The following is a 23,355-nucleotide window of genomic DNA, read 5'->3' as shown; positions in this document are numbered from 1 at the left end:
TAAATTAAACGAATCGGGGGTGGAAGAAGTATTCTCATATATACAACTTAAATAAGTTATATTCGATAAAAACTTAATATTATCCTTAAAAAGTATTAAATTAGCATAAACAATATTAAAATGTATAAATGTAACACACTGTCCCTTTTAGTGCGACTAAGGCCAGGGTCACATTGAGGCTATCGACTGTACATTAGAATCAATTATTGAATGCATGATTAATTTACTACAGCCGTATTACTATTACTACTAAAATAGTTAATAGTTAACATTCCAAATTTAAAAGTGCTTGTATTTTTCTTTTTAATTTATTAGTCACCAGACCGATACACGTGTGATTAAATTAGAAAAAGATATAAAACCTTAAAATTACCGATAATATAATACCTCTTTATAACGTCGTCTATATTTAGGGCCATAGATTATAAGAGCTTTTTATACGTCTAGTAATTAAATATGTTCATTATATCTGTTAAACAATTCGATATTCGGATGCGCCTTCCGTATTCGCATATAGCATGACGAAGTTTAAACGATGTCATCCTGGGCGTGGGTGAAAATAGGTTTCAGACCAATTGGCACACTTAATTATGTAAGGAAATTTTGTATACTATTTCTATGATATACGGTACTTTGCATCCTTAGCGGAATTTCATATCAATTGCACAGTTTTGTGCTGCTGTGTGTGATAGGGCTACTTAGTTAACATCAATTGACACACTGTGCTAGATTGATTGTTGTAGTTTAAAATAAGTAATGCTTTGCGGCTTCCTGCTCACAGAAATAGTCGTTTCGTTTTAAAATATTATTACAATGCTGTTATAAAATTTAAGCGTAATCAATAAAAAAAAAATTACAATTTCTGAACATAATAAACATTTAACTACCAAGTACATTATATTTCTGTATTCTATTCGTCAGTTTTATGACTAATCAAAATATGAAGATTGAAATATTACTAACTATATTGTTGTTATTATTTAACAGTATCGTAATAAGAGAAATGTAATAGGACTATCGATATAGGATCCAATCCAATATCAACATTACGTGGACCACCTACGTGAATCCGTTTCAATACGATTATTACTCAACATATCATTGAAATTGTTCCTTTGGTTTATGTTAAATTATACTTCATGAAACATCGGAGATCATCTTACGATTGTTATATTACGTCTCTTTCTATACCCGTACATAAGATAAGGATGTATGAATTAAAATTCTATGGAACAAACCCATCATGGCATTATCTCGTTGAATGAAAGTATACTGGTTTTAAACAAGCCCAACGTCATATTACGAAGCGCACTTAAGTGCCATTGTTTAAGTATTTTTCACTGCAATTCTCCAGCTATTCCGCCTTCATGAAGAAGGAAGCCGGGTGTATTATATGCTTGCTATCTAATTGTGTTGAACAATTTGTTATTAAATTGATGGATTGAAAATTGCCTGTAATGTATGGCTTGTCTTCAGATGCGTCTCCTCGTGATCCATTGCAATTCTTTCACGTATTTTCTTTGAAGCAATCGGTACCTACATACGAGTGTGTAGTCCTGTTCTAGTTTATATACACATATGAAAAACAATAATGTTATCAGTAGTCCTTAATAATATTAATTAATTTTACAAAGAAAATATTTTTCTTTGTGTTTTATATTTGAGATCTGTACCAAAGTCACGAATGTAAATTAAGATAAAGATGAAGAAATAGATAGATCGTCTTAACAGCACCGGTCGAACCGAGATCAATATATCAACATCACGGTTATCACGCTTTATTGAAATAAAAAGCTGTCTTGAGATGGGAATAATTAATGCCCTTTGTAGATTTATACCTTCTTAATATCCCCACACCTACACCCTAAGGTTTATCTCGATCTAGCTTTGTCGATTTTTATTTTAGACTTTATTTCTTATTGTATAGAGTATATTATTCTATAATAGTGAAGATGGTATCATTCTGAATTAAATGATAATTGCAATACATAAATGTCGGACATTATTTCTGTGATCCTTAAAGGTCACGCTTTTATTATAGGGTTGAAGAAAATTTATTTACAGTTCAAAATGTTTTAATATATATATTTAATTTAACACTTTATATTAATATGACATTATTTTGATTTGTTAGTATATTTTCAGAAAGTATAAAAAACCCACCTAAGGTACCGCGTAACACACTTGGTGACTTAATCTATATTTTATAATAATTTAATTATTTTTTAAAACATAAAGTTAAGTTTAATTTTAGAGTACAACACTGTGAAAGTAGAAAAAAAAATCACATACAAACAACCCAGGTGGTCAGACGTAGATCAGGAATAGGTAGATTAAAACCCAAGTGCCTTCACCATCAGAGTATAGACAATGGTATCATGGATCATAAATCTCATACATTTGTAACACAATGAGATTTATCGTTCAGCGTTCAAATAACATCGACCCTATTGTAATTAATTACGGAGGCTGTACCTACACGCCCAGACGCCTCCGCCGCTCTCAGCCCGAATGCAGTCTGAGTTAATCGTCTTACAAGTCTACAAATTAGGTGTGGGTGTAGATTATGACTTGCTTGCACACAGTACATGTCATAAATGATGTATTTAAAACCGAAATATAATGTCATGTCTAGACTTATATAAATATTATAAGTCTGAATATTTTTAAGGATGTACCTACAAATGTTCACAAGTGTACCTGAAACTACGAAACGAGTACATGTTATAGAAAATGTCAATTGTTATATTTATAGTAATTCCGCTTGATCCATAACACATGTTGCTATGACAAATAAAAAGAATTGTCAGACATTTTGGATTAATAAGACATTGATTACATATCGTAAGATAAAATTATTATAACGGTATTTTTTTACGCTATGGTTTATATTATACAGCCTTATTAGGCGATACCGGGTTGTCAATTTTAATTACTTTACGTTTTAGTGTTATATGTAACCTCCGCGAAGGTATTATATGTTCGAGAATGTAATTTTAATAAACCTCTATACGGTAGATTCGCATGTTGTTATAATTTTTATATCCGTCTTCAAAAAGTAGACCATACATACAAGGAACGACTTTGAGATTGGATATGGCTGATTTGAGTCTCCATTCATATAAATAATCCCAAGGTTTCGAACATCTTTGTTATACAAATATGGCAACCGTATGAAATCAAACAAGAAAGACATCTTTTATAATAAAGACAGAAAATTTATGGTTTGTTTCTTGTTGGAAGTAAAATTGGGCCAAAGAAGGAAGTGACTTGAAAATATATCGACTAAACTCATGTGTATGACTAGTTTCCTATACCAGGATAGCAGTACGGTCGAGAGTCGGGACAGTCCAAATAAGGTCGTGTAAACCAAACAGCAGTTAACAATCTAACAATCTAAATTCATATAGAATAATCGAAAAAATACATGAATGAATGAATGAATGATCGGCTAAATGCCTTCCACAATCTGATATATTTATCTGGACACACAGGCGGCTATATAGATCATTTTATTATGAACGCAATATCAGTCACGTAACGGTCGGATAAATTAGTTAATACGTAGATATTTACGTTGTCATAACTACGATTTCGACGTTATATAATTATAAATAGAAGTGATTTATATTTATGTTATACATAATATGAAAATATATGTTTTCTCTCTCTGTCTCTAAAGATATAAATATTTTGATATATTATGTAATTGTACATGAAATACAGGGTAGAGTTAAAACTTAACCGTTCCGACTTAACTAGTCAATAAAACTGTAATTGGAATTGAAGCTAGTGGCATATTTCCTGCCTTTGATAAAGAGGATGTTACATAGACTATATTTAAGTGACGCACAGACAATCAGTACGTTTACCAAAAGTTTGCATTGTCACACTAAATACGGTGCGTAACAAGGTTTGCGGTAATAAATTTTCGCAAATTATACCACAGATTTATTTTATTTAATAACAAACGTGAAACGCTTCGTATATAGCGTGAGCGTCAATGCAAACTTGTGGTAGGCGTACAGAAAAATTTAATATACTATTTAAATACATAATTAGTGTTTTTTTAAATACAAGTTACATAGCGCTTGAGATTTATAGAACGTTAAGTAACAAAAAAGGAATTTGATATAGATTTTTATATAATTTTTAAGTTACGTTAGGGGATGTTTAAATTTCATGAATTATTACATATGTGTTCTGTTTGAATGTTGTTGTAAGTCAAGTTTTAATGATCACTCACAGTGCATGAAGTGTTCGAGGGAAGATTTACAACGGCTTTTACAACGCTGCGAGTGAAAATATTACATTCGAACATTTAACTAACAAAAATAGTGTTTCTCGATGTTTTATATATATATATATTAATATATGTATATATGAAAATATTTCACATTAGTTTTAAGATTATCTTCCTTTATGATGTTTCGATGATTCGGCAATAATGTAAAAAAAATGAGTTACATTATTGAATATATGAGAAAAAGATGATTTTATATAAAAAATGATATTTGTTTTATTTATATGAGAAGACAGATTATGTTCAACAATACCGCTATTAATACTTTGTAGCGGTACAGTCAGAAGTATTTTAATAATATCACTGCAAATTTCGCATGATTTATGATAGGGAATATATATGGTACTAATCAAATTTCGTTTCTTCATCCTTCGTTATTAAAATCAGAACTGAACATTACATCCTCGTGTAATTTATTTATAGATAATAAACAACATTAATTAAGACAAATGTATGATATCAGACAGTGATGGGATCGGTTCTATTCTTCTGTTGCTTTGATTAATTGTTCTTTTAATGCAGCGATAAAAAAAGCTATCCCGACATGTGTTCTGTCGGCGCCAACATTTTTGTAACTAATTGAAATCAACTGATGTCGAAAGCGCGTCCGAAGGTTCAGAGCTTCAGAGCTATTCTATTAAAAATCACCTATATCCTCCTTACTGTGTAATACAACCAATATATGTATATGACTTTTCCTTTTCCTTCTTGTCTTCTATACTATGAGGTGCAATTGTATTGTTTTTTTTTTAAATAAATTCATATATATCTAATATCTATACCAACTGCTTAAGTAGGAAAGATTTATAAATAATTTATAAATAATATCTCGATCCTTAGTGACGTCATATCAGGTGGAGAAGTGGATAAAATACTAGTATATAAATAGCAAATTTTTGCTTGTTTTGTGCATTGTATTTGTAATTATAAGAATGAGTAACCCTAACCAGTATACTAAGAGGTCTTTTACTATTATTTACCCATACTTAAGTTTCACAGAAGTAAGTGTTGCTGCTAGTTGTTATTATTATATAAATGAAATAAGCTTTAAGCTGATCTGAAAGCTTTATGCAGATGCCGGATGCAGATTTTTTGATTTCATTATATTTTATTCGTTTTTATAAATATTTAACAAAAAAATAATCATAGTGTAGATTGACCTTCATACAAATATGACCTGAAAATAGTGATGACCTTTTATGTCGTCATTATACAAGTAAAGGCATACCAACACTTTGTTACGACTACCCTCAATAAAAAAGGACAAGTTATACTATACTATACTACTGACATAAAAGCAAACGTTGTCGTTGCGAGAACAAGTTAGTAAAACTGTTTATTGGCAATAGTTTTAGGAACTGTTTGTATGATAAAATATTTAAATTTAAATTTCAATTGAATTAAATAAATTTATAAACATTAAATAGTTATGGGACTTTATTACGTGTGATTATTAACAACGAAGTTCTACAGTTGATATCTTTGATTGAGTCTGATGTTTAAGGGCACATGTATAGGATAATCCCAAAACGAATGTAACAGCTTCCCTCCATGGCGGGGTCAACGTGCGATCCCCATTAAGTGACCATCGCCTATTACGTGTCGTGATGGCAATAACCTTTAGTGATTGACATCAAGGACATCGGCTGAAGCGATAATTGTGATCTTGTGCATTTGTATTTGTTTAGTAAATTTGATATAATAAGGTGTTTCAATAAAGCAAGATGTAAAATATAAATATTTAAATGGGATCCATTTAATTTTGATATTAATATTCTTTATATTAAATGCTTTTCTAGAATATATAATAGTGATGGCAAAAATCTGTAATGTAAAGACTTAGTTGTTTTCATACACTGAATTCTGTTTTTCTTTTCAATCCAGTTATTTTAATATACTTCTGACTATATAAAAATATTTTTTTATTATTTTATATTAGATTTAATTTCCGTAATAGGTCAATCGAAGTCAACAGTGCGTCCATTGAGGCGGCAATGACTGTTTTTATTCGAGGGCTCAGCACACGAGGCCATTATTGTATGCAACTGTACTCTCAATGTGAATGCTTAGTATGTTTTGTTACATTCTTGTTAATGTTACGTATAAGAACAAGAAGGTTTTTGGATTTGTTTCTGCTCATTTCGAAGTATACAACTCAAACAACGAACCATTTCACAAGCTTTTATTTAACTTGCGTCTTAAATGTGGATTTTAAAGCGGTTATTGTCGTGACTTTTGATGAGACGTGACATATTTAGTATAGATGTATCAGTGTAATGATAATAACAATATCGAACACCCAAAAATTACCAGTTTGTAATTTAATTAATCGTATTATGTTAATTATAAGAATAGGAATATAAAATTTTACGTACGTATATTTTTAATAAATGAAAATATAACTATTAAAATGATATTTTAACTTACATATAACGTTCCACAATTATTTTTTTACAGCCATATTTGTAAATATGTTACCAATATAATCAATGTTGGAGCCAAAATCGAGTAATCAATCTGTCATTCACTCATCACCGATCTGAACTTGTTTCAATCTCCCGTTCGTAGTTGTTGATTTCGTTCTTCATACATTCACTCCCACTCTTCTATTATCTGTTGTAATATATTGTATTTTAATGTATGATGTAATATTGAGCGGGCGGTGATTATGTCATTGTCGTATAAAAACAATTGTTTTTTTCCAACCGGTTGCAACCAGCGTGGGTCCTTTGTAGGCGGCCAGTGTTGAATAAGTGTCAAAAATTTAAATGATATTATTTATGTTCCAATTTAATTGTATTAAATCGAAGCGTATTTCAAAATGACGATATTTATCTGAAACTAATTTGTAAATTACATAATATTAAGTAAATGTATGTAAATAATTCTTATTCAAGTAAAAGACATTTGTGAAGTGAAACTTTTAATGCGACTTCCAACAAGGTTGCGTTAAACGTTCAACGCTCCTGGGGAGGGGGAATAGAAACAGAAGGAGCGAGAGTAAATGGGCGTGTCAAATGTGAATTAGGGAAATGTTTTTAAAGTTTGTCTTAAAGAGACAATACGAGTTCACTAAAAAACGTTTTCTACTCCTTCCTATTTTCATTTCCACTGCTTCACTTCTTCCATGCGGAGGAACTCCACGAAACCTTTTTTTATTATGTCTCTCTACATCCGTCCGTTTGTTCCATCTGATTTTTGATGGTAGCATAGGCATATAAATATGTAGTGAGAAAATTATAAAAAATAATCAAAATTCCAATAAAATAAGCCGAAGCATACAACGCAGATAAAGTTGCGAGTGACCTTTAGTCTAGTCAAAAACTCTTAACAAACATTTTTAAATTTTCTATATATTCATATATGTAACCTTAAACTTTTTCATATCAATAAGTGCTTAGAACACTAACATAGAAAGGAGAAACTGATAACAATAATATAACAGAATAACATTAAAACAAACAAACTCAATTAACTAACTTAAAAACAAACCGAGCGTGATCTATGATTTTCATACAAAATTTATCTGTAGTTCGTTGAACTTGACAAACCTGAGTTATAGTATGATAATTAAATTTTGTACGTAACACTTTTCATCACATTTACGTGTTATCTGTACCAGGAAGACGATAGAGATGAATTTACCCAACTCCAGTTTGTCATGGCCTTAAATTGCCTCCATAACTGCTTATCATTTTACACCTTTCAAGTTATAAATTCCTCTTTGTAGTTAACCTGTGATAAGGCATGTTTAAATAACGATTCTTTATCGATTGTTTGGTCGTGCTTAAAAAAAATAGTGTTGTACCACAATTATCGTATTTTTTGGTCATGCCTAAAAAAATAGTGTTGTACCAGAATTATCGATTTTTTTGGTCGTGTTTACAAAAAAATGTGTTGTTCCCGAAATATACATTGTTTGTTATAATATCAGTTTATTAAATTTAATAAAAAGAATGTGTACGAAGTTGAGACTTTTGCTGTTGTGTTTTAATGGAGTAATTTATGAATAGTAAAATTAATTTATTCAATATAAGAACATCAATAAAAAACTGAAATGAAGGTATCTAATACAATATAATTCAATCGACTTATATAAATTCTTTTATAATTGTAAATATTACTTGCTTGTACTTAAATAAAGATATTTTTTTAAACTTTTTTCTTTTTAAAGCTGTTTAATAAAAAAATACATGTTTCTTTCTCTATATGTGTAAATTTTTAAACCTATGATATTTTCAAAGCGCGTCCACCATAAATTTTGTTAAAAGTTGAATTATCATGGAAAACAAAAACTCGGTCGTTGGCCTTTAGCTTAATTGTGTTGCCCTTACTATGATTTTGCATCGTTCAAACGCCGAGTCTACAGTTTTTATCCATACATCGTTACATGATGGTAACGAAGTGGATACGTGAGTGATAAAGTCGTAACTATAGTTTTATTATCATCGATCTAAACTGGAAATGGAAATTTATTATAAACGAAAAATAAACATCTTATACATATCTATATCTATATCTTGGTGACGTCTTAAAATATTAGTATAAATAAGTTATTTCGCCTTGTTTATTTCGTAGCTCGCTTATTTCAATTTATCAGAATACTTACTTAAATATATATATTTCGTTAATATTGGCATTACAAACAAAACGATTAGTCATTACGAATTTACATTTATAAGGTTTGGTTTACACACTGAGCTCGAGCGATTTATTATAGCGATAAATATCATTGTTAAAACCCGATTCAAAAAAGTTGTAACTTTGGATTCGAGCTCTGTGTGTGTGGGCCTGTTTTTGTGTAGCATCGTAGTTCTCAAACGGATGGATCGATTTCGATGCGATGTTTTCCATTTCATAGTCAGGTTCTTGGGCCCTGGCGAAGGCTTTAAATTATGTTTGATTAATATCGGTCCAGCACTGTAAAGACTAAGAGTATCACCTCTTTCTTAAATGATGATAGATGTGGACGTGTTATCTAAATCGACATATTAAATAAAACATTTGCAGATAAAAATCGAGTGAGGTAATGTTTACAAATAAAAATATTGCATTATATAAAACCGTTATATAAAAATATTTATTTTAGCATAAAACCTTCGGAAACGTTGACAATAATGTATAGTAGTAACAGTTAAATAACAGATCTCTACAAATGCTTATAATTTGGCCTAAGATTCTTATGAAAAAACCTTGCACTTTTTTTATTTACATAATACGTTATGTTTTAATAGTTAATTTTTATAAAGAATTAAACATAAAAGAAAAAGTGGAATAAATTAATAAATCTCAAGTATTATTCAGTCAAGGTTGAATTATTCCTTGGGTCAAAGCATATTTATCGTTATAAGAAAACAAGTCTATTTTTGGTGACGTCAATTTATTACTAATATAATTTTCAATCATAGCAATCCCTTCTGATAGATTAAGTCCCGGTTCTCGTTCCATTGTAAACGCAGCCTTATTAGCGTTTATTATAATTTTAACCCAGAAACGTTAAATCGTTCTGTATTATAACCGAGACTCAATCAGTATTAAGTGCTCAGTAAAAGCTCGCCACAGAACGTCCCGGACGATAATGTTTTGTTTGTTATTTTTAACTAAGATCAATAACAAAGGGGATCGCTTTACGATTTTGGTGATAGCTGCTCTAGATGAGACAAGCTACCAACGTACTGATACTTAGAATGGATATTTTTATTAGTTTTAAAATACAACTTCAATATGCCATATAGTTTGTCTCATTTAAAATCGTATCATTGTTTAATAAATAATATTAATATAACAAAGAATATTATTTCTTTTTATCACTCTCATTGTGTTAAATAAAACAGTGATCAATACAAATTTATTTTAATAAAATTCTTAACAATATAGCCGTTTCCAGTGACTTTATCTCCGCGTCTCCCTCGTATCATACCTGATGTTTTTTGTCCGTCCCTAAGTTTGTTTTGAGAAGAAACAATCGGAGTAGTTAATCCAGCGAGAATGGGATCACTCTGCACCCATTTAAATTGCTCTCACAGATTTCCATTTGATTTGAATCGTCCTTAATCGTTGTTCCGACGTTATTTATTAGCTGCTTGTTATTTTAAAACCATATGTATTTTATATATATATATTGTAAATAATCCTAATGTAATCACCGTCGAAGAATATATTGATAATGTATGTGCTAGTTTATAGGCGAAATTTTAGAATGTATTTTGTATGAAGCTGTTCAGTGATGTGTACCATTTATCGAGACGCAGTTTAATATATAAGGATATATTTCTCTAATTCCTCCGTTCCACCGACCTAAGCCATATGAATCCGTTATAAAATATGTATTTTATTTCCATGATAAATTTCGTCTTAATATTTCATATTTCTAATACAACAGCGGCTTTAGGGTTTAGAGTTTGCGAGTTTGTATCATCTCACACACAAATTTCTATGGTTATCATTTTCTAATTCTTTGTTATCTATTCCAATTATTTAACAAAAACATTTGTACTAATAGTATTGAACAACACGTAACTCTTACTAAGGACATAGATATATCAACTGATATTCCAGCTATCGTAGAATTGTTGTATAAATGTGTTTTGTTTGTTACAGTCGGTTTTTTGATCCTGGTGTTCTACTTGTGGGGTACACCGTACGAAAGAGGCTTCTTCTGTGACGATGAATCGTTAAAGCATCCATACAAGGATTCGACTGTCACGAATCTGATGCTGTACATCATTGGGATCGGCCTACCAGTTTTATCGGTAATTGTTTTTCCTAATTTCTTAAATACATGTACATAAAGTTGAATGAAATGTTGATATCGTTTTAAATAGATAAGATCTACTTAATTGGATTTAAACGAGTTCCGACCTTAATCCTCTACCGATGCAAGCTTAAAAGGTGGAATTTTTTTTGGTATTTTCACGTTCAAGCATATGTAATAAACTAATTGATAAATCAGTTAAAAGCTGAAAGTGATAATAATCTGTAATTTCGTTCTGGCGCTAATATATCTGAAAGGGACAATCCTGTCGATGTATTTGTTCTAGCGATCTAGTTTTGACTTCGTTTAGGTGTGAGTTATTGATAATGGGCAATATTGATTCTGACGGGACTGTTTGGTGCCCAAATACAATTTTCTCACCTGCCTCTTATCACGGCCATAATATCTGTAAATATTGTTCGTGGGTAAACATATTGGGAAAGTTTTTTGAACTAATTAGTATCTAACGGTTTTATTTCTGTCGTTTAAGAATCAATCAATCAATAGCGACGTTAGAGCGTCGGGAGATTAAATTTCAATGTTTGGTATAGATACGATGTTAAAATAGTTGATAAAGAGAAAGTAGTTTTTTCAGTGAGAACATTTTAAGCCTCTCCGTAACTATGTTTTGGGTATTTATTTTAAAGATATTAGAATATCTCAAATTCTTAATTACGCTCAATGATTGTATCATGAGTGTCAAATTCCTCGGTTTGTCAGATTCCCATGGAGATACCGATAGAATTTTTTCTTCTCAGAATAGCTTCCCGTCTTCCCGTCTTTATGGGACACTCGTAAAATCTTAATTGGATAAAATAACGCTATATCAACGCTTAATGTTTTATTAATGATATTACGATCTTTTTTCGAGGTATCAGATACAAAAATACCAAATAATAATAAAGTAAAAAATAAACTAGGGCTGCCACAAACAATGCAGTGTCGATTTCATTTGTTTGAAAGTTATTTGAAAAAAAATGTTACGCAGGTAGAACAGGAGAGGTGTTCGTCCATAAAAAAAGTTTAATTCTCGTCGTAAGCTGTCAATTCTCCGAAATTCCCCTTCTTTATTTGTCACTACCCTAGATAGTGGATTTTTTTTATAGATTACGTTTCTCCTACTTAAAAAAGAAAAAAATTTACTCATTTTCGCCAACCTTAACAGATGAAGTATCGTTTACATACGTTATTAGTACTTAATTTTGTTTTTAGATGTCAACGATAAGTTAAAATTACGAAAATCCTTGAAATTTTTGCACTCGAATGTGTTGGCAATATTTTATATCGATAAAATAAGTTTAAGTTATCTCAAATAGAAATGATTGGACGGAATTCTTAAAGCATAATATTTAGCAGCAGCCTGAAAAAAAACGTTCAATAATAATAAGTTATTTTATTACTAAAGTAACTTTGTCCTGATCTTATAATTTTGGATACGCAGTATAAATACCAGCAAAAGAAATAACTGACAAGATTAGTCAACATGAAATAGTTGCGTTCAAAATAAGAAACATTGAATGACTAAAATGGTTATTTACACTTGTAATTTACAACCAAACCCGTGTTTGCAATTGTCGGAATTTAGGAGGTGTCAGTTTGGGGAAGGAATGAATTCGAAAGGAAATATTATTAACTTGTAGATATGATATTTATCTGTGATTAAATACCTAAAAACTAAGCATGTAGCTCTTTTAATTTTAAAGTAAAATACTATAGTGTACTCGGTACGGCTGCCAGCATCTTATACAGAACATTGTTAACCCTAACATGAAAAGAGTGGAGTCGTATGTGTGAAATTTTGTCTGTCTAAGATTAGCGTGTCTTTCATTTGCTTAAACCGAATGATGATGTCCTCTACAGGGGCTGGAATTAACAATAATCTGTTCAGGAGTTTGATAATAATTGGCATGAGAAAAGTTTTTACTTCACAAAAGTATCTTACTGACTATCAAAGATCTCTTAACAATATTGTACTTGTAAAAAGTGTTTGCCAAAAAAGGAGGCTTTTTAAGAAGAAACAAAATTGAAAAATTACTGGCAATGTGTAGATTTTTGTTTTTTATTTTTGGAAAAAGGAATGCTCATAGCTGTCAAACATCTGACGTAAATCTAAAGCAGTCCAATAACTTTTAAAAGAAAAAATAAGTCAGGTTAGTTACTTAATTTGAAAAAAAAAAATTAAAACACTTTTTATATCGGCTTCTTAAATTGAATGCGCCCACTACCGTGTTTTTTTACGATGCTTGTGAAGCGATTGAAAAGCTATTCAACTAATTAATTCAGTACGCACCTGCACGTCAAATGTCATTTAGTTTGACAGGTACATGTGTGTGTTTGTGAGTAACAAAAGACAGTGATGTCTTTTGTTGCTTCACTTCAATATTCAAACTTCAACTTCAATAATCACACGTTTCAAACATAAGACTCTGGGTTGTTTATATATTTCTTATTACTAATAATAAGGTCCTCAATAACTTTTTTTTTATGGACTCACGAAAGGAAAATGTTCTTATAAATTGTTCCATTGTCTTTATATACGATATATGAATTCGTTTTTCTATCCCAGATATGCATATTTGTGCTGTGATCTCTGGTGCTAACGTGCTAACTCTTTCTCCATACATGACTCATTACCCACATTTGTTGTAAGGTTTATTATTAAATTAGAGCGCAACGCACTGATTCCCTATAACAGCAATTATAGCGGAATTTTAAACGTTACGCTTTCAAGTTTATACTTAATAATATGAGTCGTTAATGAGTTAGTTACAATGAAAAAAACAACAATATTTATAGAGGAATAGTTTTAACCGGACTTCACACGCACACAGACGCACAAGTGATACAATCTCTCGTATTTATAATAGTTGCCTGGCGTTTATATGTTAGTATATTTTCATTCAAAGTAAAGAATTAGTGTTATTTTTATAAAAATACCTTTCATTTTTACAACACGATAATAGTCTTAAGATTTTTCTGTTTAAAAGAATTGTCGTCACCTTGACCGCACCGAGCTTGTTGGCGTCACGCCATTTTTTTTTATGTTTGTAACATAGTTATCATTCCGTTTCTAAATTATGGGAATGTTTATGGTGTTACAATAGGCAGGTGATTACTGATTAATATTCATTCGTTCCTAAAAAACGTATTTTTATTACAGCTTTTGAAAATAAGTAGCGTTTAATAGCATGACGTGTCATTTTAAAATTATTAATCTATCCGACTTTACATACTCTTTTTTGCTTAAATTAGGTTTTTTTTAAAGCAAGTAATGTTTTTTTTTGGTTTATTTGAACACATTAGTTGTAGTAAGCGTCATTTAAACAAACGCAGCGTCTCATACTAACCGAAGTAGATGTTTTAACCGTTTTACAGATCTTTACTCTGAGATAATGATCTCCACTCAAATATTTGTTTTCCATTAACGCGTTTGTTCCACACCATTCATTGGGTTTTGTACCCGAAATGTTGAACTTGTTTACTCATTGACTGTCAGTTGGTAAGTTTCTTTTTAAACAATCACAGTATTATGACGGCGTATGGGATGAATTTAAACATTCAAAATAATATGTGAATATTATAACAAAATCCTAAAAATAATGTGACCGCATTTTCCCATGTAAAGTCCGATTGTTTCAATGTACTTGTATGAAAACTCACATTAAGCACAATTTTCTCGCGTACATTACTTGGATATCTATTGACTCACGTTAGTGAAATTAAGTTGTTATAAACATATGCAGATCGTGATTCGGTATTCACAGTTGAAGAAAATCTCTCGCAACTAAGTTCTGAGCAAGACTATTTAGATGCTTTTGTTTTACAAATCGATTGTTCTACAAATCGATCTATGGGTCAATGAACTGATAAAAAATCAAAGAAACATTATATAGTCTCCTTATTATGGAGAAGAAAATTATTCAATTTCCATGCCTCTTGTTATCTTGATACCTAATTTCGATCGAACTATTCAAAATATTTTTTGTGAAAATTTACAAAATCAATATATAGCTCAAAATACGATACATTAAGTAGACATAGTGTAATAAGTAGATATAGTGTATATAATTACTATACAAATACTTAACTTTCAATAAAAAAGCCATGTCAATAAAAACATTTTCATTTATTGCTTATAAAAATGTATATATATTTGTTTCGTTAAACGAAAAAATGTGAACGCTCCGTTTGTAGTGTGACGATGCAAACACATGTAGTAAGGATACTGGTCGCGTTTAATTAATTCGTTTCATTGATACATTGTAACATGCCGTACTTTCTACCACTCGTTTTTCTTTCAATACTTTCCTTACTTTCTATATCTTGTTATCTGATATGATAGAATGGAGTATACAATTAATTGCATCGCATTTATTTACGAGACATTCTTTAAATGTTCTACCGTTGTACATATTTGGTGTTTATTTTTTTTTTGCTTGAAGTTATCAAAGAATATTATTATTGATCTCTGTTCGCGATGTCTATATACCTATATAATATACAGAAAGATAAATTTTTACTGGTCACATTATAAATAGAGAACGGTTTTCCAATTTACATGAAACTTTTTTTGTTCCTTTAAATAAATATTCGCTAATAAATCGTTACATTAAAAAAAAAGAAGAACATTTTCCAGAAACTTAAGAAAACTTAAGAAACCTTAACTAACTTTATTAAAAACTCTTTGCTTAGCACGTTAGAAGTAACTGTTAGTCATTTGACAGTTGCCTGTCAGTTGTTCAGACAGATCGCACACCACTCATGTTACAAAGATCGCATCAGTCTGATGTAACATAATATAATATATTAATATTTGATTTAACTGAATGTATCGGTTGGAATGAATGACTTTACCGAAGAAATTCAAGGTCTGTATTAATAACGGATAACCCTTGTTTATGTGTCCCTATGATATAACAAGTCTGTATCTGTTTGGATCTGGTAGTTTGGAACAAGTTTGGATCTGGCAGTTTTTAATAAAAGTTAATTGTATTAAACCACAGTTTAATATACATTACTGCGACATTCAAGCCAGACGTATCTTTTTAATGGTTTTCTATAATTATTATTGTTTTATAATATACAGCAATAAATGCTCACCAGATGTTTGAACGATCCCGTCTTATCTTACAGCGGTCATTAGGAGAAGTACTTTATCTCTTCAATGGCTATTGCAATGCTATTTGCATAAAATTTGTCAATATTATCAACAGCAAAGTGGTTGTAGATATTTTTTTTATTTTATATATCTCTATGGAAATATTACTTTTTGCGGATAACTACTAGTTCATATGAACAGCTTTCATCAAGGCTAAAAATGGCATCGATTTATTTATTATTTGTGGATGAAATATATTCAAGGTTTTTTTTTATAATAATTAAAGGTCATTTATGGATATTTTGTCATCAGTATCCTTACCATACGTCTAAGAATCTTAAGAAACCACCGTTAGGTACGAGCTATTTAATAAATTTACCACATTGATATCAACATATGCGAAGATTTAAGAACAAGAAACTGGAAACTATATTATTTCGTTTACTTAACGTTAAGGACCAGTGGTAAGGTTCTGCTCATTGAGTTTTAATTTAATTTACATATTTCTTTTAAGAAACACGCGTATAAAGACAAATTTATGTACATCAAATAATATCTTTTTACCAAAACTACAGGTATTTACAAAAAAAAAATCTATTTTTAGGCTATTTTCTAAATAGTGTGAACAATGTTTTTTCGTGTCCCTCTATCAAAGAGATCTTAATGTACGGGAAGCATGCTAATAGTTTTTTTTTTAACTTGCAAAACGACCCGCATACTATTTATAGAATGCGGCAATGACACAATTTTACTGTACGTTCTATTGCTATAGAACGAAAACTGCCACTTCTAAGTCACTTTTAGTACAAAAATACGATCGTGAAAATGTGTCTTATTTATATAAGAATAGAGTTTTATTTACATAGATACATGGCTTTGCGCTAAGCTTTACCAATAAGACATCTAATAAATATATTTCAGTGTAAATTATGACATATAAATCTTTTATTAAGGTTTTAAATTCTTTGAACTCTCGACGGGTATTAGCGGCTTAGCCATCTTTATGAGTCTGTCAATTAAGATGTATGCTGAAAGTATTATTGTTGACTTTAACAGACTCTCGTATCCGCTACTTTAACAGACTCTTGTCGTTGTAATCAATAAAGTAAATATGTATATAAAATAAATAACTATATATTTTCCATCGTTATGCAAAAATAACTAATTTCCCCGTTACTTATCTATCCACCGTAATTTTCTTGTTTATTTATGATTTACAAGAACAATTAATGTAACTTACAAGGAACACAACAGAAATTTATATTTTCCTTATTTATTACTTTAGATTAAATTTACTATAAAAATATATTTAAGTTATTCGTGGTTAATTGATTTTACAATAATTTATCTATAGATATTTTTATGGGAATTTTCATCTTCTAAAATTTAGATTAAAGTAGTAGGCAAAAAATGAAAAGAGGATTAGCGAAAACGAATTTTATCAAGATAATTACATCATTTATTAACAGTACACATGTAAAAAAAATCAGTATCAGTACGTTTCACGTCCTTCTAAATATACTTCTCTGGGAGGAACTATTTACTTAATGTATTTATCATAGAAATATCAATATTAAGGAATGTGTCACATTAATATGAGTGAAGTAATCGTAAAACTGTCACTGAGCGACAAATGCAAACAACCAGCGTAAATTAATTACATCAAGATATCACTAAACTTGACGAGATTCAGCACTGAATTGTGTCACCCTTGACAGAGGGATCTTGACATTATACGCTATGTAAATATTATTTATAGAAGTTCGCAAATAGACGGCAATTTGAATTATATTATTATTCATTAATTATAATTTTTGTTGTTTTCTTAGTACTTCCTTTTACCTTTTTTTGTTAAATTATTTAATGCTACCTCAGCCTTAAATTATTGCACGCTTTTTATCTTACGTGCATTTAGACACAACGATTTTTCTATTCGTATAGGAGTGTTATGTTATAGTATCGCTTATCACAGGCCTTTCCGTTTATATGTAGTTTACGTAACAATACATTTTATTACTATGTTAATATAAAAAAATATATTAAGTTACATAAAACCTGATGTAATAGTGTAGATAAGAATAACAAATTCGTCATATTGCTATTTGGTTAGTGAATAACAAAAAGAACATTGGTATCATAGCACTAGTTTTATTCCATGATTTCCTTTCGTATTTTTTTCATACAAAATATATTTATACGTCATATGAAATGAACAAAGAATATCGTATTTGTTATTCTGTAGATACAAGCTTTTAAATGTTATTCATAGTTGCGATTTACATGCTATTGTAAACTGTTAAGTGAATTTTAATATCAATATCATATATATATGTATTGTTGGTTTATTTTAGTGCGCGTGTCCGTTGTTATTTTAATTTATAATCCCGGAAACAGTCCTGATCCTTATTTACGTCCCGTGACATGCCAGTAATCCACGGGAACGCACGCTTTGAAAACGATACTAGGCAATAATAAAATGTTATGCTGAGGTTACTTAAATAGTCCGGAAGAAGGTTTGGGAAATACGAGAGTCATTTCAAAGAAAAGTTTATTTAAAGACCGAATTTAATTAATACAAAAGAAAATTATCCAATTGTATTGAATAAAGATAAACGAGCTGGTGGGGCAAATAATGATACTAGCTATCATTACCCTGGACTTGAAGGTTTATTTCAAAATTTTATGGCATATATATTATAGTAATATATAGGGAATTATGGGTTTGGACTTAAAGGTATAGTCATATCAGGGCTGCCTATATTCTCACTCATCACACAAAACATACCTGTTGCAATTACTTAATCCTTCTTTAAAATGGTCGCACCACCGACATCGAGACAACCCTGTTTCTATTCAACTGACTGGTAATCGCAATCAACTGAACTCGGTTCCAACAACATAATAATATTTCACTGATAAAATAGACATTCTCATTATATTCTAAGAGATTTATCTTAAAAACTAACTTATCTGAATTGAGCGGAAACTTAGATCGAGGTTAAATACGTGTTAAACGCTGAAAACAAGTAATAAGCTGTGATTATGCATTCAACCAGCATCGTATTAACGATTTACGCAAGAAGCGAGTCGCAGAGGATACTTGCATCTCGGTACGGTTGTAATATAAAATTATTCATTTTTATATGTATCGAGAAAACTTGCCATCAAAGAGGAGCTACGGACGTGTTTTTTGGGGGTTTGCGATTAATCTTCAAATAAAATTTATGGGCATATTTACGAAAACAAATGTTTTAGGGAATGTCTCTCATAAATGCTTCCACATTTAGTAAGTACAGGTCACAAAAAAAAAATTCTTTTTATGCCCACTTTTTACAATGAAATGTATTTTATATATTATCTTAAATAAAATTTATCAAAGACTCTTGATCTCATAACAGTAAAATTATTAATACATGCCATAAAATTATATGCATACTTTTTTGTCGGCGGTTCCGTTCTCTAAATATATTTTCTTGTACGTGCTCTAGAAGTATCAAATGCTGATATCTTATATTATCACGTAAAAACAAACAGAATGCTCTCAATCGTATTATTAAGGATGTACGTTATGTTTCCGCTCCAACGCTACGCGACCTGTGTGGCGAGGCGACTGTATTTACGCAATTCTTATCTCGATTTGCATTAAAATCGTAATTTAGAGCACTCGGTATAGATGAGAAGCATTTGTTTTATCTGCTCTTTGGTTTATTAATGTATAAGTACAATTACGATGCTATTTGCAATAATGAAAATCTCTCATACATCGTACCTTAATACATATAATACACCTTATCAAGTATGTTATGTTTTCTTAGAATTTTTTTTATCTATGATATAGATATAGGTCTTATGATTATCATTAAAATGAATCATAAGTATTTATTGCGTGCGAGTTGCTTCCGCCAAAACGTAATACAATTTTTTTTATATATTTTGTGTTATATTAGAATGTAATTATCATTTCCCACTAAAGTATCGCTCCCACACCATCCCATGCATCCAATGTCTGAACGCTCGTAATTGTATTTAGTATCATTCAGATCACATATGATTCAAACATTTAATAAGATTTCAATACAATTGAGTTAGTTCCGAACAATCGGCTGATCAGACTGTCAGATGTAATGAACTGGCAGCCCATTCATGTTTGTCGATGCGAAACACGTCCTGCTGGTATACTAAGAGCCTTATGGTTATATTATAAATCATACCTAAGTTATTATAAAGGTACCTTCAGACGAATATTCGCTCGAGATATCAGTATACGACTGATCAATTCTTGATTACACCAGATGTTTTATGTTACATTGTAAAATATTTAATTTGTCAAAGGATGGGTGTTCCTGTAATATATATTTTAGGTTTAGATAAATAATAAAAGTATTTAAGTCTCCTCTTATTTCACTTATTGTCATCAAGCTTTAGTATTTAGTGTCCATATTTTAGAAATATTTTATACTTAAAAAATATTTAGTCCGCCATGTTGAATCAAGGCAGATGACAATGCATTGTAATCCAAAATCAACGTATAAAAATTCAACTCCATACGTTAAAGATATCTACTTCAAAATCGAGCTGCAAGATTCCATCAGAACACACAGTTACCTACATAGTAAGTTAAATAAAAGATTGGTACAAAACCTTAGGTTAACTACTTTATTTTATCATATAAAAAAATTCTTACTAGTTGAGTGTTTTTCAGTTTTCATGTTCATTTAATATTTTAAAACTTTTTTCAATAACCTTTTTTGTTAGTATATTTATTTAAAAAAAAGTGGAAGAAAATTCTTTTTTTAAAATATGGTCTTGTTTTTATATACAACAATTTTAAAGAAATGTATGTTACCGAATACTGAATGAAGTACATACAGTTTATCAATACCACAGATATTTATCAGAAGATATAAATAAACAAATTCATATTTAAATTACGAGAAATTCACTTTATCTATCGCCTTAACTATGGGATGAAGAGGTAACAGGCGACGGTTGTATGGAATTTTTTATGGTAATTTTCTCTTGTATGGGATTCATTTGCATGTTTCAAATCAAACATGTATTTGGATAAGCTCTAACAATGTATAACGGTAGTGGATACTTACAATATAAATGTTAATATTGTATGGTGTAAATATGGTAAACAAATTTCGGGCCCGTATTCATAGTTATATTTTAGATATATAATTTTATTAATCTGGCTTGCTGCCTGTATTCAAAAAGGAGGCTGTGACTATGTATACGACACAATTTTAATACAAAATTATATGCAATTTCTACCTGAATCTCTTCTCATAGTAATTGGTACATTAACGATGCTAGATTTTGAGCTAGATGTTTTCCGTTTTTTTGCGTGTCATTAAAATATAGTTTTGGTTTATCGATCTTTTTTTATTAAGGAATTTTTGCTTGGACTATTTTCGATTATATTCAAGAACAAACAAATACAAGCCAATTTTTTTATATCCTGTAACTATTAAGAAAATACAGATTGTACCTTGAATAGGTTTTAAATCATTTCTATAATTTTATTTCTCTGTTTCTCATACTTATGTTTAACAAATTTTAAAAATGCTATCCCTTCAATTGACTGTCAATTCGGGCACACAATAATGTGTGTAACTTCCTGTTGCATGTACGATGGCCTCGGCGAAGCAGGTCGGGTCGTATGCGCCCGCGCATGCACGTTATGATATCAACTGTGCAATCTTATTTGGCAAATATAAATATATACAGTCTTGTAATAGCGCTTATCAACTTTACGTGATGAACAAAAATAATTTATTTAAAAAATATATATTTAAATTAAAAACCGTCGTTAATGTCATTTCGTTCAAAAATTTAAATTCGCAAATCGTCAACAAGCTTTTTTTGATGTAATTATCTGAAACATTTTTCACGTCACGAACTCATACAATTTGTTTTGGGGGTCACGCCTTTCTACGTGGAGGTCATTCCCATTGCCAAACGTGTCATACGAATTTATGCCAGCAATAAAATGTCCAAATGGTGTATCGTAAAAGACAATTACATTGCCATTTAACTTGTTTAATAACATTAAATTGCTATGTAATATATGACCTATGAGAAGCTTAGTAGAACTTGTATTTTCACTGTAAAACCTATTTTCCTAATCATAATAACGAGAGCGAGGATAGTGAATCAAATCTGCATATATTTTTATTTATCGTGAAACTTTTCATAAATAAAATCTTCTCGAAGTAGTGCCTGTCTAAAATTTGTAGAGAAATCTCAACCTATTTAATGGAGATTAATAATAATTAAATCATTTGTCGTATCTATATTATGTCTTCTATTCAATACAGATGTGTCTCACGGAATGGATCAGACTCCGTGACTACAAGGGCGGCCGGTCTAGGATGATCCTGGGTAAGGAAGTTCCCGCCTGGTTGTGGGAGGCCTACAGAGTGGTCGGTGTGTTCCTGTTCGGATGTGCCTGCCAACAACTCACCACAGACATCGCCAAGTACACCATCGGAAGACTTAGACCGCATTTCTTCGACGTGAGTATTTTGCGTTTATGTCACAATTTTTAGAATTTTTGTCATTAGTGCCTCATTATTTTTTGGTTATATTTTGGTATCCCCTATTCATTAATTACTTAATTAGATTTCGATCCAATTAAATCCAGACAAAAACCTTCTAATATAAAGACGATTTATAATGAACCGATGCATAAGATTCTATCATAGATTTTTTATTAAATGATCTTATCCTATATAAAGGCTGTCTTCTAGGTAAACGTCCAAGCCGTTATTTCGTAAAACATGTGACATCGGTAAAGTCGATAATTTTATGGACTTGGCCTTTTTCGTTGTGTTCATAACAATTTATATTACATGTCATAAATGTCACAATGCATTACAATTAAGTATTATTTCACGAGAAAATGCTTTATATGCTAACAAGAACTAACAATACGATAACACGAATAAAGTTAAATCTATTTGTCACAATGCTATTGTTTCTAAGCGTTGTTTGTTTTTCTAATCGAATTATCTAACGAGATTTGCGTGAGAAAATGATATTTTTTTTATTGCTCCACTGATAAAGTATGTTCTCGTACGTCTTTAGTCACGTATCTATCACAAATATATAAAAATATGATTTAAATAAAATTTCCAAAGAAACAAATTGTACGGTATTGAACTTTAAAAGGTTTTTTTAAAAAACGATTAACAT

At 30.3% G+C, this 23,355-nt stretch overlaps 1 protein-coding gene across 1 annotated transcript in view; it reads left to right on the top strand.

Annotated features, from left to right (window-relative positions):
* LOC116771826 (putative phosphatidate phosphatase) overlaps positions 1–23,355 on the top strand; it is a 49,151-nt gene that overhangs the window by 3,764 nt on the left and 22,032 nt on the right. The window contains exons 2-3 of the mRNA XM_032663804.2: positions 10,904–11,055; positions 22,479–22,676. Coding sequence (XP_032519695.1) covers positions 10,904–11,055; positions 22,479–22,676 — 350 coding nt within the window. The remainder of the gene's footprint in view (positions 1–10,903; positions 11,056–22,478; positions 22,677–23,355) is intronic.

The sequence above is a fragment of the Danaus plexippus genome (genome assembly GCF_018135715.1).
Source record: "Danaus plexippus chromosome 16 unlocalized genomic scaffold, MEX_DaPlex mxdp_31, whole genome shotgun sequence".
Classification (NCBI taxonomy): Eukaryota; Metazoa; Arthropoda; class Insecta; order Lepidoptera; family Nymphalidae; genus Danaus; species Danaus plexippus.
This window is presented reverse-complemented; position numbering and strand designations above follow the sequence as displayed.